The 19,357-nt window shown below is 34.2% G+C and overlaps 8 protein-coding genes across 8 annotated transcripts; 4 read left to right on the top strand and 4 right to left on the bottom strand.

Moving 5' to 3' along the window:
• Positions 1–131: 131 nt before the first annotated feature.
• TVAGG3_0821030 (glycine-rich protein family) lies at positions 132–1,135 on the top strand (the record flags this gene model as incomplete). The annotated part of the gene is made up of 1 exon (XM_001320780.1): positions 132–1,013. The coding sequence occupies one exon, from the start codon at positions 132–134 to the stop codon at positions 1,011–1,013; it is 882 nt and encodes a 293-aa protein (XP_001320815.1).
• Positions 1,136–1,185: 50 nt separating this feature from the next.
• TVAGG3_0821020 (heteropolysaccharide binding) lies at positions 1,186–3,974 on the bottom strand (the record flags this gene model as incomplete). The annotated part of the gene is made up of 1 exon (XM_001320779.2): positions 1,238–3,952. One exon carries the CDS (start codon positions 3,950–3,952, stop codon positions 1,238–1,240), a length of 2,715 nt encoding a protein of 904 aa, XP_001320814.1.
• Positions 3,975–5,081: 1,107 nt separating this feature from the next.
• Positions 5,082–6,322, top strand: TVAGG3_0821010 (uncharacterized protein; the record flags this gene model as incomplete). Its single annotated transcript, XM_001320778.2, has 1 exon — positions 5,084–6,220. One exon carries the CDS (start codon positions 5,084–5,086, stop codon positions 6,218–6,220), a length of 1,137 nt encoding a protein of 378 aa, XP_001320813.1.
• Positions 6,323–6,379: 57 nt separating this feature from the next.
• Positions 6,380–8,076, bottom strand: TVAGG3_0821000 (uncharacterized protein; the record flags this gene model as incomplete). Its single annotated transcript, XM_001320777.1, has 1 exon — positions 6,416–7,276. One exon carries the CDS (start codon positions 7,274–7,276, stop codon positions 6,416–6,418), a length of 861 nt encoding a protein of 286 aa, XP_001320812.1.
• A 1,916-nt stretch (positions 8,077–9,992) lies between these two features.
• Positions 9,993–12,172, bottom strand: TVAGG3_0820990 (ATP binding; the record flags this gene model as incomplete). The annotated part of the gene is made up of 1 exon (XM_001320776.1): positions 9,997–12,156. The coding sequence occupies one exon, from the start codon at positions 12,154–12,156 to the stop codon at positions 9,997–9,999; it is 2,160 nt and encodes a 719-aa protein (XP_001320811.1).
• Positions 12,173–12,736: 564 nt separating this feature from the next.
• On the bottom strand, positions 12,737–14,014 carry TVAGG3_0820980 (uncharacterized protein; the record flags this gene model as incomplete). The annotated part of the gene is made up of 1 exon (XM_001320775.1): positions 12,737–14,014. One exon carries the CDS (start codon positions 14,012–14,014, stop codon positions 12,737–12,739), a length of 1,278 nt encoding a protein of 425 aa, XP_001320810.1.
• A 1,763-nt stretch (positions 14,015–15,777) lies between these two features.
• On the top strand, positions 15,778–16,125 carry TVAGG3_0820970 (WD repeat-containing protein family; the record flags this gene model as incomplete). Its single annotated transcript, XM_001320774.2, has 1 exon — positions 15,778–16,125. A coding segment is annotated over one exon (348 nt), but the record flags the coding sequence as incomplete, so codon positions are not given.
• A 21-nt stretch (positions 16,126–16,146) lies between these two features.
• On the top strand, positions 16,147–18,846 carry TVAGG3_0820960 (WD40 repeat-containing protein; the record flags this gene model as incomplete). The annotated part of the gene is made up of 1 exon (XM_001320773.1): positions 16,147–18,846. One exon carries the CDS (start codon positions 16,147–16,149, stop codon positions 18,844–18,846), a length of 2,700 nt encoding a protein of 899 aa, XP_001320808.1.
• Between the last annotated feature and the right edge of the window lie 511 nt (positions 18,847–19,357).

Raw genomic sequence — 19,357 nt, 5'->3', positions numbered from 1 at the left:
GATCAATTTAAAAATCATTCAAATTTTATTCAAATACGGAAATATTTTAAATTTTTAAGTTATCTCTATTGGAACTTTTGCAGAGATTGAGCAATCTTTTTGTGTGTGTATTCAAGCCGTTTTAAGAGAAAATGATAATAAAGCATGAGTCGCCAAATAATGGCATTGTAAAATTCAATTCTTCGCAAAATAAATATGATTTTTATTACCCATGTGAAAACTATTCTGTTTGTTCGCCTTATAATATAACCCTTGGACCTGGATATTACTATCTTGAAGCTTATGGAGCTTCAGGGGGTAATCAATATAACAACGGAAATACAGCTCGAGGAGGATTTTGGGGTTACGCTGCAGGTGTTTATAGAGTATCTAACCTAAAAACAATATATTTATATCTCGGCGGACATGCGGATTTAAATTCTAGTTTGAATATAATATATCAGAATATTTACAATGGTGGTGCATATGGTGTAAATAATATTGATAGTCTTGGTGGTGGGGCCACCGATTTTAGAGAAGTATCAGGAAATTGGAGTGATTATAATTCATTAAAATCGAGAATAGTAACGGCGGGTGCAGGTGGTGGTGGTAGAATAGAAGACAAAATTTACAATGGGGGCAGAGGTGGCGGCTTAAATGGCGAAAGTGGGCAAGGCCAAATTTGCCCTTCTCAATATGGAATGCAAGATAGATGCTCTGCTTCCACTTGTGCCGATGGTATTCATTATGCTTCTGGAACGTTCGGTCGTGGCGGCTTGGGCGGTTTCGGTGGCCCTGGTGCAGGATGGTTCGGCGGCGGGGCTGTTGAGAAGGGTGCTGGTGGTGGGGGTAGTGGCCACACACAAAATGTAATAAACGATGGTAGTTTTAAAGTGAAAAATGAGTTTTCAGATAATATCGGTTATGGTAGAGCTTCAATAACAGTAATAGCGATGTTTAAAGTGACTCAAGAGATAATGCCTTGCTTTAACACGCAGATAATTCAACTTTTTGTTACTATTACTATATCATAATTTTTTATTACTTATTTCTAAAAGGTTATTGTAACTAAGTTCGTATTGTTTCATCCATTTGAGTCTTTCTGTCTTTATGTTTCTAGAATTTTGCGTTAATTTCTAAAACGATAAAATCTAAAACTGAACTCTCAATAAAATTAATATGATAAAAATGCTATTTATTAAGAAAGCGTAAACATTGTTTAGTAAATTTAAAAAAAAAGAAAAAAAGATAAAAAAAATTAGATACGACGTCCACTCTGGTTAACAAATGATGACATCTTAGCGGACAAGTTTCTGTCTTCAACGAGGTTTTCAACTGGGAATGGTTCTCTTCCACCCTTTTTGTTGATGTGGCCACCGATTGCAGCAATATCATCAAGAGGAATGACAACCCACTGTGCACCGCATTGCAACTGCATGTTGATGATGTTTTCGAGTGCCCATGTTGGTAATTCGAGTGGGCATTCATCCTGTCTGTACAATTCCTCTCTCCAGAACTTCTGTGCCTCCTCGCGGTTGTCTCTCCACCATCTCATGATTGATGATCCCATTGTAGAGACGAACATGAAAGAAAGATTCCTTGTATCAGTGAATCTTCCTCCGCGAGTCTTGATTTGAGATCTTTCTGGTGTGAATTCAGTGTAAAATTCACCATCTTCACCGACAACTTCGAGTTCTGTTTGTCTTGAGATCATTCTTGTTCTTGCTCTTGCGGACTCTTCAATTGCATCTTGTCCCTTGAGAGACATAAGTTTCTCGTTTGTAATACGCTGAATAATACGACGTTGTGGCTGTGGAAGGTCTTTCCATGAATTTCCAAGAGTATTGACGAAGAAGAAGCGGCCAAGTGATTCTGTCATTACGACATCGGAAAGTAATGCTTGCATCTTTGATCTGTACTTCTCTTCGACTTCATCGAGAGATTGCATCTTGAAAGAAAGTAATTTATCGCGAAAACCACGACCTCTGACATTGAAATATTTCTTTTCAATGTAGTTTGTATCATCTCCGAAGATTGGTGGAAGTAATTTGGATCTTAAGTATGGTGTAACGTATCTTTTAATATCCCAGAGCTTCATGTCCTTGAGTTCTTGCTCTGAAAGGCTCTTATCGGTGGAAAGATGCATAGCGTTGATAGCCATTTGTGGTGGAACTTCGCCAACTTGGACAATCTTGTCTGCATCCTTAACTCTGAGTGATTGGAAGTATCTCTCGTGAATTTCAAGACGTCTCTTCCACCATTGCTGGCATTCTTTTGTCCATGAGAAGGAAAGTGAGCCTTGTTTCTCGTCATCAACGACTTCTTCGAATCCAGTGAATGCATGTGGGAATGCGCGGATATCGCATGAGTCAAGTTGTACTGATGGTTGGATTTCACCTCTCATTGCGATTCTTCTTTCCAGTGCGTATGCGGTGACTTCACGAAGTTGTTTGTCGGCAATGTATTGTGTCCATTGTACGAACTTTACGTCTGTTTCACCGAGGTATTTGGCGTAATGTGGGAGCCAGTCCTTGTTTTGCTCGGCGTAGAAAGTGAAATCTGAGTGGAATTGCTGGTGCTTGTAGATCTGACGAAGAGCATCGATCTTGAAGCTTCTTGTCTCTTCAAGATTGACATCTTGATCTGTAATGTCGGCCGAGTGGTTGGAAATCAATGTAATGACATCATCTGTGATGTCTGGAATGTTGTTGAGATCAACATAAGCAAGATCTAAAGCAAAAGCACGTTTCTCATCATAAACTGAGGTTAACTGGATCATTGAAGCTCCGCATTGAGAAGCGAAATCGATTACCCTGCATACATCGCCGAACTGTCCACATCCGCATGTCTTCTTTGTCCAGATGTTTGGAAGATCAACGTGGATGCACAAGCCTCTGAATGGGTTAGTTCCAATGGACGGAATCCAGTCGTGGCAGATGAGATTGATTGGATAGGATGAGTCTAAGCCCTTGACATCTGTTGGGAAGAGGAATCTGTTTGATCTTGATTCCCAGATAACGTTGCCGAACTGGTCGCATAAGATATACTTGTATTCGAATGGAAGTGATGATGTTGGGACATCAACGACTTGTGTCCATGTTGGGAAGTCATGGTCTTGTAATTCAAGAGCATTTGGTGGGTTCCAGTAGCCAAGTTCCTTGATACTGCCAGCAATCTTCATTACTTGGCCTTGGCGTGGTACTGGGCAAAGAATGGAGAACTGGATACGAACTGTATCTGGATTTTCGTTAGATTGGATTAAGATTCCCTTTGAAGAGGCTTCTCTTGGGTTGAAGGCTTTAGTAAATGGAGAGCGAGAGATTGTCTCGATGATGGAATCGGTCCAACGATATGGATCAACGATTTCGATGATACTTGGATTATGGGACTCTGGGATAATGACTGTATGTTCATCACCTGGTTCCCAAATTGTCTTGGCGTTATCGTTCTGAATGAAATATCTGTATTTAACTTGTCTGGCTTCATTGGAGATTGGGAAGCGAACACTACCGCCCCAATATTGATGATCGATGTAAGAGAGTGGAAAGGCGTTATTAATTTGCCAATCACCGAGCTCTTCGCAATCACCGATAACATAAATGTTCTGTCCCCAGTAGGTTCCGTATGGTACGCGGATTGAGAGGATGACGGAATCAGTAACAGCAGGAAGGTTGAATGTGTCTCTTAAAGCAACGGCATCGAAAAACTTCGGAATTATTCTGTCTGGAATTGACTCATATCTAACGTTTCCGTAGCTGTCAACGATGGCATATTTATACCACTTGCCAGCTGGTAATTGAGCAAAGCTAACAGTTAATCTGTTGTTGTAGGAGCCTTCGATCCAATCTAAATAGATTGCCTTTTTGATATCACCGTCTCCAAGTTCAGGTGTATTGCCGAATATGCAAAGGCGTTCACCAAAAGCGTATTGGGCCTTGCAGAAAAAAGTTACAGACGTCTTGGAGGTTGACATTTATAGGAAATAAAAAATGTGGCCACTCAATCTATCAATTTTTGTTTACACCTTTCAAAATTGTCACGTTTTGAATAGATACATTTATAGGTTTATGATTATTACTATTTTGAAGATCAGAAATAATAATTAATAAACGCGGTCACAAAACTGTTTTCAAATTTCTATTGAAATTTTTAATATGTTACGCAAGACAATTTTATTTTTTGTGAAATACGATGTGATTTCGGAATTTGAGTGTATAAAACTATGTGCTGAATGGATGGTTTTTAGAAGGATTATATTGAAACAACATTTAGAAACCACTCAAATTCGCCCACTCATAAAATTTCACCAAAATTTAACGCTGCAATAGTGATAATATATGAACATTCCTGAATTCCAATTCTAAACTGTTTTTTGATTTAAACAAATCTGCCCATTTTGAATGAGAGATTCTTGAAAAGTAGATGAATTCGAATATTTGCTTGAATAATGAGTTCTATGTGTGATGTATCACTGGATTTTTGATCGATGAGTATAATTTTGAATAAACGAACTCTATGTAATTGTTTGGTTTTTGATATTTCGATCCTATTCGCTGTAATATCGTCTTGACATAAGATTCCTATTATATTTACACGAATACAATAACCTTTAAAAACTCAAAGAGTTAAATTTAATCAGAAAAACGACATTATTTATATTGATTTTTAGAATTTCAAGAAAATTTTGGATTTTTCGAAATATTTAAATCGTAGAAATGGCTTCTTTTTGTATATACTATTCTTTGGTAACTTTTTTACTACATGGTGTCGATTTTCACATCTGTCATTTAATTACCAACAAGAAATTCTAATTCATAGAGTAAGCCACAATGCTTGTGGTACACAGGAATATCATCCCACAAATCCAAAATAACTCTGGCAAGAAATTTCGAATGCATGACCAATTTTTATTTTTTTTCCGTATTTGAAATTTATTCTTATCAAATTTTGAAAGGATGCGGAACACAAATTAAACCGTAAAATATATCTGGCATACTTATCTTTCTTTGCAGATATAGGCTTTACTCCCCAGATACATTAATGTATTCCATATAAGCATTGTTCATTTTGATCATTTTTATATTCATAAAAAAAATTCATTTCGATGACAAAGGTTTTTCCACCTGAATACTATGGAATTATCTTCCATGTTAACTTATACAAGGGTGAAAACAAGACAAAGGATGTCCAGAGGGCACATGTTTACACTTCAAAAGATAGTATTACCATCATGTCAAATGATTGGAAAACAAATATCGCTACAGTTCCAACTTTAAACGTCGAAAATGTTGAAGCAAAGGGAGATCTTGAAGTCCTCCTCAGAGCAAGAGGCGATCCAAAGCCAATCTTTTACTTATTTGAAACATCAAAGAAGGACAAGCTTACAGCTGCACTCAAGCCAGAATTCGAAAAGACTTCCAAGCCAATAGTTTTCAAATCTGAATCAGTCATTCTTCCTACTTTCATGGAATCGATTCCTTCTTCAATTTTGCTCGATAATTCACAAAAGCTCGCTCAACTCTTTTTCTCTACCTTCTCCAACAAGAACAACATTCAATCATTCTATGACATGATCATTTGCCTCTATAGATTACGTTTCTCTAACGAAAAGGCAGGTGCCTATGACAAGAACTTCCCATTGCTTGTTGCAACACTCCGCCGCGAGCTCCTCTTCAACTGGTATGTTGCTCTCGCACGTGCTTGCAGGTTCAAAGTCGAACCAAACGCGTTCGAATATTTTGTCAGAATCATCATCAACACATCTGCTGATATTGCCACTGTTTCAGAAACACTTTCCATCCAGTGCACAGAATTGCTCAACGCAATCACAGAAATGTCAGAAAATGGCAGAGCCGAATCAATTATTCAATCAGCAGAAGTTCTTCGTGCCAAGGTTGCCATGAAATCCGAACAGGATTACAAGGAAATTCCTCCACCAAACCAGAACCTCTGCGATTTGATGATCAAAGTCGCTCTTGTCTTATTCTGTGGTGTCCAGGTCAATACCTTCAACGTTGATATTGAACGCCTCACAGTTGCTGCTATAGACTTCGCAATGGCATGCCACAACAAGATCGTCACCGATGACAGTTTCAAGACTTTGAAGAAGGCTCTTGAAGCATACACAATGGAGCTTTTACGTTTCATGGATGCTAGAAGATACGATCCAGAGTTCCACTTCGTCTTCATCGCATTCTCAATCGTTGATGAAATCAAGAGAATGAAATTCGAGTTCAAATAAACAAAACAATTAAATGTTAAGTCTATAAAATTTCAATTTAACTTATCGACTACGAAAACAAAAAAGGAGTTCTTACCTTTTCTTATAAATAAAATTATCTTTATGACCAAATTGTGTCTTTTTGTAACTCTTTAAAACTTAATATAAAAAACAATGTCATTTTATATATAAAAAGAATCTATAAATATATTTTTTTTATTTTGCCATATTGGAAAGCCAGATAGGAGTTCTTCCGCCAACACTATTATATCCTGCTTGGAAGCATTTTGCAAATAACTTCCTGCTTTGTTGGTCTTCTATTCCATCAACAATTAATTTCGCAATTTCTATCTTTTTCTCTTTACCAAGGGCTTCAAAGAAGCTACTAGCCTTATCGCCATATCCTTTATTAATAAGGAGGATGGATTCTTCAACAGAAAGATGTTCATTCTTATTTTCAACTGATTGCAAAGCAATCATAATCTTTAGGGTATCAACAAGCTTCGTAGCATCTTCGTCTGTAAAAACATCCTTTGAAATAGGATATCTGATGAATACTCGACCATTTGTAGATTGGAAGATAGATTTAAGCAAAACAGCTGCACTAAGAGCTTCTTTAATGCCATCTACCTTTAGGGAACCTGCATTGGTCTGAAATTTGTGTTTAAGCTCGAATTCTGATTTTTCTAGTGTAATAAAGTTTAAAAGAGCTGCAGCTACAGCAGTTGTGTCTTCAATACCTTTCTGAAGAGAAATAGCAGCAATAGTGGAATCCTTTGTGCCACTTAGAAGTAATAATGAAGATATTGTTGCCATTTGTCCTCTATAATCATAATTTTGCATTTCATTTAATCGTTTTTCTTTGTTTAAGGCTTTTGTAATTCCATTTAAGAGATTAATCGATTTTGATTTTTGAATTTTTTGTTTTTCAAGTAATGAAGCTATACACGTTATTGCAGTACTGTATGAACCTTCGCTAATTAAATCATCAATTACACTAATTTCGATAATATTCTCTGTTAAAAATTTTGAAATTGCTTCTTTTGATTCTGTTTTAAGGAACTCATGCTGACTCATACTAATTTCCGATTCTTTGCTAGTTGTCGGCACTTTACTTCGTGAAGAAGATCTTCCTCCTTGAATCATATAAATCTAGATCAAAAACGTGACAAGACAATTTGCGAGGAGAATTCTTCCTTCTTTTTTTTAGTGTTTAAAATGATAATGAGCCGATATTAAACGACCCATTTACAGGATATACCGTGATATTGATTCGGGTGATACTCATCATGGATTTTAATAATTTCACTGACTTAATAATTCATTTTAACTTATTTTAATACTTCTCACATTCATAAGTTCAGAAACTTTTAAACATTAATAAAAGCATTGACGTATCAGATACATTTTTCTTATAGATGTTTAATGATAGCTTCAAAACCTACTAAATTTCTTTTTAGGGCAAATGTATAAACATGTATGAGTGCACATACATAAGGAATAACAGTTATTATATTAACCTCTTATTCAGCTATATTAAATCATTTTTTCATTTTAAATAGACACATTCTATTTTATCAAATTGGATATCGTACTAAAAATGAGAAAAATTCATGGTTTAAGTTTATAATTGAAGTTTTATTAATGAATAAGTGTTGTTCAAAAATAATTGCTGACAATTATTTTAAACTGACCTAAAACTGATCAAATTTCTGAAAGTAATTTGATTGAAGTTTAAAGTTTATAATACTGTGTGTTAGTTTTATTTTAAATTTATATTTTTGATCTTAGCGCTCAGATAAATGCAATCATCTGTAAATCAGCTAGGTGGTGCATTTAATATCGTCACAGCTAAGACCAAAACACTCTAAATACATACTACTCCTCTCTCTCTTCGAAAAGAAAAATGACGAGCCAACGGTTTTTCGTGGCCTAAAACCGTTTGTTAGGATAAAAATCCAAAACCTCTATCCTATTCATTACAATATTTAGATTTTGCTAAGAAGCATTTTGGTTTTATTCCGTTTCTCACCAATTCATGTATCAAACATAATTTTGTTGATTCAAATAAATTTATCGTCATCCATATGAATTTTTCATAAAAGACATATAAAAGTTTGAGAAGAACACAATATATCACATATAATTTTCACAAATCTCTCAAATGATTTATTGAAAAAAACAAGAACGATAGATTCTATCACAAATCATATTACCAAATGTTACGACTTCAATTTTCCAAAATCAAAATATCCAAAATTACATGTAGAGATTCCGTTTTTATATTCCATTTTATTCCAAATAAATATTCATAGGAGATTTTTTACACAATTCAATTGTGATTTTCATCAATTAATTTTTATATCACATTTATAGATTTGTGTCATGATCCATCATCACAATGATTCCCCACCAGAAAGTATTTGATTAGAATTTTACAAAGTTAATCCACAAACGCAATATCTCACTGGAAGAAACGTTCGGGTGAACAAAACTCAAAATGAATTCTTTATACATAATTGTATTTTTTTCTCAATTTCAAGGGCAATAAAACTCAATACACCAAACAGCAAGTTTCTTAGTTCATATTGCTCTTTTAATAACTGTAGTAAATATTCGATTTATTTTTCTGGTGATAATAATTCATTTGTACAATATAGAACATGCAACTACAAGTCATCTGGAAATCAAAATTATTGTACATATGCAGAATTATCCTATCAATCAATTCGTATAAATTATATTTATGAAAGTTCATTTTATAAATTCAATAACAATATAGCAGCGGGAACTATCAATCTTTTATATGGAAATATAGAAATTAAATCAATCAATGCAAGTTTTTTTGAAAAAGGTATCTCTTCATGTATGAAACTTATGGGTCCCACAAAGGAACCGAATGTAACATTTTCTTCATTTTTCAACTCAACATTTGAATATTCAATAATTAGATATGAATTTTTATCTTTTTACCAAACTTTTTGTAATATTTTATACAATCAATGGACTAAAGATAAACTTCATACAATCGAGTCAATGTATTCAAAAATTATTATCGAAAACTGTACTATATTATGCAATAATGGAGATCCTGAATTTTTTCTTTATGAAGGTTCGATAATACTTAAGAATTCTTATTGTGATAAATTGACTTTTGCCGGGATTTCTAATTCAATTTATTCAGAAAAAATCTATGATAACTTTTCAATAAATGAATTATCATATTTTTCTTCATATATTTGTGAAACTGATATCAAATTACAAAAGGCCAAAGATATATCAACTACTGATGGATGCATACAATTATTCTTCAGACGTAGACATTAAGCGATATTTCAATCACTTTCATTTGTCTAATGGAACCGATCATATCTGATCAAATCTTACATGCTCAATTTTTTTTAATTTTCCGCCTTTTCACATTAAGTTCTCGTTTTTGTGACAATCCTTCATCATGCGACACAGAATTCCTAGTAAAATGAACAAATTTTTATGCACATACAGTGCCAAGCCATATATTTAATTTAACTTCAAAAATATCATAAATTTGGGTCTCTTGTGTCATAAAATTGAGAAGATGGTATGTGAGCGTTAATGCACCTTTAAATTCAATTTTCGCCCAATATAAATCCATATTCTTTTTCCTGAACCATTCATCACCATCAGTGAATTCAAATAAGATTATTTGCGATTTATCGAATTCATAAATTACTCCTTATATAAAAGACATTAGACTAAAAATAGAGTTTCCAAAAAATTTTTTGTTAGTAATAAATAATAAAAAAATTATGTTTTTTTTAAGATGAATAATTTTCAATGATTCCTCTGATTGCCTGAAGCTTTTCCTTGTATTCGTTTTCAGTTCTTCCAGCTCTTCCCTCGTCAACCCAGTTAACAATTTCATCCAATTTTCTCTTGACCTCTCTCATTCTTGGTGAAGATCTGAACAATCTTCTTGCTCTTGACAATTCAGCATCAATTTGTTTCTCAACCTCTTGAATTCTTTCTTCCATGTTCAAGCTGCTTTCGAATTCATCAGCGTTTCTTCTCATCTGGTTAATCTCATCTGTTGTGAAGTAAAGGTTGGAGATGCTTACCTTGTTTGAAACAGATGCACCTGACTTAAACAAAACTGATTTAATTGTCAAGTTTCCACCAGCATCAATTGACCAAGTTTCAGAAACTTTATCACCGCGATTTCCTTTGTAATCCACTGTGTAAGTAGACAAGATGATTGAATCATCCTCGTCATCCTTCCTGTAGCAGACCTTCGTGATCATGTTTGGCTGGTTCGGATCAACACTGGACACGTTGATTGTTCTCTGAGAAGGAATTTCTGCACCGTTCTCGAAGATTTCATCGAAATCATTGTAGGCGTCGAGATATCCGAGTGAATAGGACAAATACGATTTCGTTGTGATCTGTATTGAAGGAGTTGGAACATCTGCTTGCGGTGGCTTCGGATGAGAAGGAGTTGGAACATCTGCTTGCGGTGGCTTCGGATGAGAAGGAGTTGGAACATATGCTTGCGGTGGCTTCGGATGAGAAGGAGTTGGAACATATGCTTGCGGTGGCTTCGGATGAGAAGGAGGTGGCTTATTTGGTGTCGCAGCTGCCATTGTTGGATCAGGATAAGCATGTGCATCTGCAATTGTTGGATCTGGATATGAAGGAGGAGGCCTTGCTGGAACATCTGATGGAGCAGAAACTCTTGGAACATGAGAATTTGTACCTGCTCCTGCTTCATCAATACCTGATACACCGCCTTTGAGGATTGCTTTAGCGTAGATGGATGCGCCCTTTGCAATGGCTTCTTCTGGATGTGTACTGACAAGAACTTTGTTTTCTGTGAACATTTCAATGAGAGTTTCTTTGACAATTGGGATGGCTGATGAACCACCGACACAGATAACATTGTCAATCTTGTCTGCAGTGTATTTGGCCTTGGTAAGACATTTCTGGACTGTGTCTTTGATTCGATCAATAATTTTGTTGTCAGTAAGCATAGTTTCGAATCTGTTCTTGCGCAGTTTGGCCTTTCTTGGTTCAATTGTAATTCCATTCCAGAAGAATTCAACAGCAGAAGCCGCGGAAAGTGTTTCTTTGAGATCTCGGCAATTTTGCTTAAGATTTGCGAGGTTTTTCAGACGCAGATTCTCTGGGCCTGTTCTGATATAGAATCCAGAATCTCTGAGAACGGTTTCAAAGTGATCCATCAAAATTTCATCGATTAATTCGCCACCGAGATCAGGATCTCCTGTTTCTGCGATCGTAGTAAATACGGATGATCCGTTCTGGCCACGTTGGACTTGCATAATTGTGACATCCAATGTGCCACCACCGAAATCGAAGATCATGAGTTTCTTGTCAGTGGCAGCCATCATTCCTGATGAGATGGCAGCAGCTGTAGGTTCGTAAATTGTAGCAATGATGTCAATTCCGGCAGCTCTTGCAGCTAATTTGATTCTTTCGCATTGTTCAACATTGAATGCGACAGGGATTGTAAGAACAATTTGGTTTGTTCTCTGATTTGCCATTTGTGTATTGTGGAAGCTGACTAACAGTTTCTTGAAGATTAATGTTGCTGCTTGCTCTGGAGTAACAATAATTTCTTTGTTCTTGCTAACGACTTTAAAGGCAGCCATACCTTTATTATCTTCGACAAGTTTGAAGTCCCATTTATTGATGTGTTTCTGAATATCTGGATCATTTAATTTTTTACCAATAATACGCTTAATGTTATGGATGCAGTTTCCTGCTGGATATACAAGCCTTGTTGTATCGACACATGCAATGGGCTGTTCTTCATCTTCGACGTAAGTTAAATTTGTTGGAGCAAAGTTCTTGCCGTTAATTGGAATTGGAGTAGTTTCTTCTCTATTCTGTGAGACAAAATATGCACAAGAGTTAGTTGTTCCAAAATCAATACCGACACCTGGGATTTGAACGTCCGACATTTTTGAAGATAAAAAAAAATTTGGAAAAAATTGTTGGCAAAAAAATTTTAGCACCGTGATGAAAGTCGTAAGTACCTTCACAAAAGAAAAAAGAAATGATTCACTTGATAGTGTATTGAATTCATAATTGCTTCTAGGGATTTTTTTATAAATTTTCTTTCGATAAATTTTAATTTGGTTTCTTCCGGTGAAGTTTGTGTCAGGCATGTTTTTGAAATATAAAATTTTAAATGTAAGATGAAAATGTATTAAATTCTTGTCTCGAATATGAATTGCTTACACTTAAAATACATTTTCCCGAATATGAATTGCTTACACATAAAAGTTGAAATTTGATGATTAAAGCTTACCAATTATTTGATTATTTTTATATTTGATGAGAAATTTTGATTTGAAGTTTCAAATTTCAATTCTTTGCAATTTTGTCTTAAATTTAAATCTAATATATCTTCCTCTCATTTTCTAAATCTATATTCTTAAAAAAAGTTAGTAGGGAGCTCCAAAAAACCTATTTCAATTTTAAGAAAAATCTATCTTTATTTATTGCTTTTTAGAATACTAATCATAGTAGATAAATCAGTTAGATAATGGACTGCTTAAATTCCTCTTCTTTAGATAAATTATCCGAATTGTCAATGAATTCAAGATTATCTCTTTCTCCAAACTTAGCGCGGAGTGAATCATCCATTGACATTTCCTTCATTGACTTGAAAACAATCCTTTGTGCATTTAGGTTCCAAAAGAAGTCAGAAATTCCATTATATCCGAGGATGAAGAGAATTTCGTAGAAAAATCTGTAGCAGCATGTTGGGAACACATTAAAGACACAATTATCACCATAAATAGCTCTCTTTGTCATTCCACTGAAGTCAAACACGTCAAACGATCTTGCAAGACCAGAAACACCTTTAACACTAGCAGTAATAGCAGCATCAGCACGTTCTAACTCTTCTCTCATGTTTTCCTTGTATTTATAATGAGGATTGCATTTGTAAATCACTTTTTCTTTTGTAATTTTTTCACGAGGTGCAGTTTCTTGCCAAGAACCGTATTTTATTGGCTCTCTCTCATCTTTTACTATGATAATACTGTCATTATGATTTGTATATGCGACTCCGCCTTTTTGTGGTGTAGGTGGAATCGATGCGTTTTCATCCATGATAGAAATGAGTTCCTCTCTGGTCACATGTGGTGAACGGACTTCTCTAATAAATCTAAGGCAATCATATGTGCTTTCTTTTGTGTCCTCATTTATTCCGCAGCAAGAGTCAGTGGTTGGATTGAAAGGATCAATTGGTTTTGGCGAGCAGCATGAACAACATGATTTGGAAGTAGTTTCCTCTTTATTCTTGTGAATATCTTTAAAGGATCCGCTGGATTTTTCGTTGGAGCAGCATTCAGCACCATCTCCTAATATTGACATGCGAGACATGATATACGTAATCATTAATAGCAGGATTCCCGCTGTAATACAATATCTTGGGAAATCAGGACTTGGAATTATGGACAAGCATGTAATTGAGGTAACAATTGCACCTAATGAGATATTTATGATGATATTGCTAATCCATGTACATAAAGGCACGTCTGTTTTCGTAACACATGAGAAAACCCAAAATACAATTGTAGGAACGCAAAAAATTACAACATATACTGCGAAATATTGTCCTGTATAGCAAGTTTGATATTGGGATTCCGTGAGGCATGTCTCTTTCTCAAAATATCCTTCGATGCGAACGCATTCGCCCTTACATGGACTGTCATTGCAACAGGTGTATCCAGGATCAAGAAGACTTTCGTTACATGTTTCATAATAACTGCTGGCTTCTAAAGATCTAAGCAATAATGCAAAAAGCATTATAAGTGATGTCTAAGTCATTCTGATCACCATTCAATTTTCTCTGAGGATTTATTTTATTAGAAAAATGATTTTTTGATATACATGCTAAAACTATATATCAAAATTTTGAAGGATCTGTTCTGAAAATTTTCAATTCATCGGAAATTCAAATAGAATTTTTTTTACGCATCCGTTAGAGGTATGCTGACTACCCTTGATACAGGTCAAATGCCCCCAAATTTTGAATATAGCTTCTATGCATGCTTGTGAGCAATGTTTGTATGAACATGCAAGAAAAACTATCAGCCAATTTTGAGGAAAATGCACTAGTAATTTGCTTATATTTTATGCTCAGATTATTTTTGCCATTTTGGAATTTTTTAAATTTTTTACATATTTAGCTGATTTATTTGAATTATGAATCGACAAAAACTAATTATTTTAAGTTCTGAAATAATATTAATGCTTAAATTTCATATATTACAATAATGAATAAAAATATTATATTAATCATCATGAAGTATGATTGAAATTAAACCATTCAGATTGTAATCCGAAGTTTATAATAATCTCACATATCTTGCATGTTTTAATAATACTTTCTCAATGAGCGAATAAATGATGAGTTAATACCAATCAATTAGGCTTTCTGAGCAAAAATATCTAAATTACATAAATGTGTGAACTATTTACTAGTATTAAGATAATTTATTCCTAATAATAAAAAAAAAATAAAATAATAATTTTATAAGACATACTAAATAGTTAAACATTATGCATACCATGATGCTACAAATCATTATCGTATTATTAATTTTGCTATTTTGAATAAGTCAGTAATTGAATATACGGGTAACTTTTTTTTGGCTGATAGTTTATTTAAAAACTATTCTAAAGGTGATACTTACCATGAATCTATATGTTTTATAGCTATTACAAGGAAAACCACCTGTACAAAAAAAAGTTAATAATTTAGGATTTTAACATATACGTTTGAGTAATCTCCCATGCGAATTTCTTAATGATATGGCGTTTCCGTAAAGATGAACGAATAATAACATATATGATAATAAATTTGATAAATCTTTTGTATAAAAGCGAAAACATCTATATTGTTACGATCGAAAACATAATATATGAAGTGCTTTTTCGAATGACTTTACTTGTTTCTAAAATAATGTTATGCTTAGCTCTAGACGTGGCCATTAAAAATGACGTTAAGAGAAAAAATTAACCTTATTCCAGTCAGCATACCTCTCATCCGTTTTTCGAAAAAATCTGATACATTGGTTGATTAACACATGTTCAAATCGTCAACAATATCACTACTGATAGGTGCTTTCTATCAAAGGAAATCTTCATTATATTGAACGTTTTAAAATGACCCCGTTTTAATTTGCTTCATAAGGGTTATATCCAAAAGTAATTACAAATACATCGGCAAATTAGACTATATTTATTATTTCAAAAGATGAATTTCACATTTAAAAAGAATATTCAGTTTAACTTTATCAAGTTATTTAATTCAAGAATGAAATTAAAATTTTCACTATTTTGATTGTCAGATTTGTGCGCAACTTTGTTACCCTCCCGTATCCTAAAACTTTTGATTTCATATCATTCAATTGGATCCATTTTGAGATGGTAACATACAATTTGACATATACATTGATATTTAGGATTATTGCAATAAAAAATGAAACATTTGCGATAAAGATTTTGATGTAAATTTTTTGAATACCTTCCAAAAAAAGTACGTTTTAAAAAATTTTTTAGATTGAATGTTCAACACTTTAATTACATCTCAACCCGAAACTCCTCAGGTCAGAAGTGATTCAGATGATGATTCGGAAAATGAACATCCAATTTCAGCTCTTCTTGGGCCAACTCCAACAGAAAGTCCTTTTAAAAATAAGAAATCTACCAAAGAGGATGATACCAAAACATATATAACATCTCTAAAAAAGGCGTTTGAAGATGCTGATAAACATCAAAGAGAAGAAATTAGTTTTGAAGAATGGAAAAATTCAGATTTAAGACAATTTATACATAACGGGCGCCTTACAGAAAAAGAATTCGAATTGTATTTCTATAAAATTGATGCAAATGCAAACGAATTAATTTCTTGGGATGAATTAGTTTCTTTTTTAATGAAAGAAATGACTTCAACTAAATTATATAGCAGCACAAATTCCACAGATTTTATACATAAATTTCCCTCCAATGAGTTATCAAGAAATCAAATACACAGAGAAATGATTACACAAATTGCTTATTTCCCCAGGAGAGACGAATATATCTCACTATCTTCAGATAGCATTAGATTCTGGGCAACACGCACAATGAATCCAACACGTTTTATTTCAGAACCTGGCAACTTTTCTTGCATGATAGTTATAAATCAACAAAATGTATTAGCAGTTACGACAACAACCCGAAAATTACTATTTTTCGAACTAGACTCGCTCAGATTACTACCAGCTACAGTTGGAGCTTCACCAACTGCTGATGAAATTAAATCAATGTCAGGACCAAAGGCAACCAACATCCTAAACACAATGAAAACATCAGATCTGCCAATGTTTAACGTTCCCACATGCATGTGCATGTATTTTACTTACGGAGGAGAAACAGATACGGATTCAAAAATTGAATTTTTAATTGCAGACGACCAAGGCTATGTCGAAGCGTATTTACTCAAAGCACCAAAAGTTAGACAAGGCAGTGACTTCCAGATCACAAAAACCGCCAAAATTCGGATACATCAGGAAGCAATCACGAATATTGAGTACATTGATACAATTATGTGTTACGCAACCTCTTCCCTTGATCATACAGTCAAACTGTGGAAGTATGACACGACAACACACAAGTTTACCACTGAAGGAATACTAAAAGACAACCAACCAATTTTGGGATTTTATTATTGTAAACTTCAGAAAGTTTTGATAACTTACGGTATCTCTCGGGATGCATATGTTTGGTCATTGCTTACACAGCGAAAGACATTCAAACTTGGTGGACATTATAACCAAGTGATTGGAATTTGTTCATTTTTAACAAATTCTGATGTAGATTATATTGTAACGATGACTAACAGAAAAGAGTTCAAATTATGGGATTCCGTCAACTTTAGAATGGTTAGAGAGTGGACGGACCCAACACTTCAGCATCCTGACAACAGATTTAGTGCATTATATTTCGATTCCGTTCGAAGATGCCTTTTAGCAGCTTCTTCAAGTCTTTCTAAATGGGCTGAAGATGTATCCCAACAAACTGATTCTACACAGTCAAATACTCACGCCCATCAAATAATCGGCGCTCACTTTTCTGACACTTTTGATCAAGTTGTTACATGCGATGCTCATGGCGATTTCTCGGTCTGGAACATTAATACAGGGTCTAGGGATTCATTGCATCATGAGAGCTGCGATGACGATGTTGTTGCATCGACATTGGACTGGAAAGGCCGAAGATTATTCACTTTGACGAAAAAGAACGTTATAAATGTTTGGAATTTTAATTCCGCAGCGATTATGATTTCTCTTGACATTTTGAAGGGATCAAATTTAGTTTCTGTGTTCGCGGCAATGTCCATTGGAACAAGGAATGTTTTGGCATGCGGTGGATGGGATAAAGTCCTTTCTTTGTATATCCAAACTGGTCCTGAATCTCTTGATTTGTTCAGATCATATTTAGGACATAAAAGTGACATTTCTTCTGTTGTCAGTTTTAATTATGGTTTTATCAGCGGTGATGCCAATGGCGAGATCTTTACATGGACATTAGATACGAGCAAGTACTTAGCTAAAGCTAAATTACCTAATGGAGCTCAAGTAGAATGTCTTTATTCAACAACGAAATATGTTTTTGTTGGTGACAATTTAGGTTTCATTCATGTTTATTCTGTTCCTAAATTATCATATGTTTTGGGAAGATCTGCTCATGACACAGTTGTCAAATCATCCATCACTGATATAAAGAGTTTCGGCAAGCTTATGTATACAGCAGATACTCTTGGATACGTCAGAGAATGGATCATCAACGAAGAAGGACAATTTGAAATGATTCCAGGTAAAATTGAACGATGCGCAAGAGACGAAATCCGACAGATCGAGATTGTTTCACAAGGTAAGTTTATTATCACCATTGCATTAGATATGTGTGCATTGCTTTGGCGATCAGGCGATTTCGAATACGTTGGTCTTTTCGATGGAAATCATTTTTGGAATTTACAAGACGAAAAAACGTGGAAAAAAGATAAACCATTTTTACCAGATGAAAAACATTTTGCGAGAGAAAAGACATCAACTCTTCTTGGTGAGAAGCGATCATCAAGAAACAGCGTTGCAATGTCACTTCGCTCAGCACGATTATCCAATAATTCCAACCATATGATTTTATCATCACAGAAGCAAGTCTCAGTTTTTGATCAAAACAATTTTATTAAAGAAACAGCGGAAGAAGGTATTAAACCTCCTGCTAAAACATCACAAACTAAACACGAGGAACGACCAAAGACAGTTGTTGATCCAGAGTTATTTGGTAAAACATTAACCGAATACTTCAATGGAAATGATGGTCATGATGAAATTGTCGAAATTTCTAAAAATTATATGCCCGAAATGGCACCAAACAACAGGAACAACTTCTTTGAGAAGCCACGCGAGCTTCAAATGACATCACGTCCAAACGATTTAGTTATGCGAGTCACCACATTAATGAAACCTTCAACAGCATTTTCTCGAGCATCATCAAGACTTCCAGCAAGACCATGCTTGAAGATTCCACCCCCAAGAAAATCCACAGCAACTCGAAATTATAGACTTCCTGTTTCTCTTACATTATAGATTATTGTTATTTATTTATTATTGTTATTATTTTTCTTTTCTTTCTGTATTTATAAATCAATTCTCATGTTTGTATAATCTTTTCAAATATTTATCCATTCATTTGTTTGTCAATAACTTATTTATTACCAACTTTTGAGATGACATAACATTCACTTGATGATTTTTCCCATCAGTTATCAAAAATTTTAATTAAAATTAGATGTGTGTTAAAAATCAATAGGTTAGTTATTGAGTGTGAAAAGATGTATGTTCTTTATTAAAATTTAAAAGACGTTTCATGTCAGTTGTCAGAAATTTGAATAAATAAGGTTTTTGATCAGAAATCTTCTCATAGAATAAATAAAGTTAGATGGGCATTTTTTTATTGAACGTTTCAGTATACAGAAAAGACACACATAAGATCAATTAGCATAAATACATCATGTACATATATATTTTTGAATCCATGAAGTAAAGTCAATAAAATTAAGGTAACCGCTGAATCTTATTTTGCTAATAGAAAGAATAA

The sequence above is a fragment of the Trichomonas vaginalis genome, chromosome VI (assembly GCF_026262505.1).
Source record: "Trichomonas vaginalis G3 chromosome VI, whole genome shotgun sequence".
NCBI lineage: Eukaryota > Parabasalia > Trichomonadida > Trichomonadidae > Trichomonas > Trichomonas vaginalis.
The sequence above is the reverse complement of the archived record's forward strand: the minus strand, read 5'-3'. Positions and strand labels throughout refer to the sequence as shown.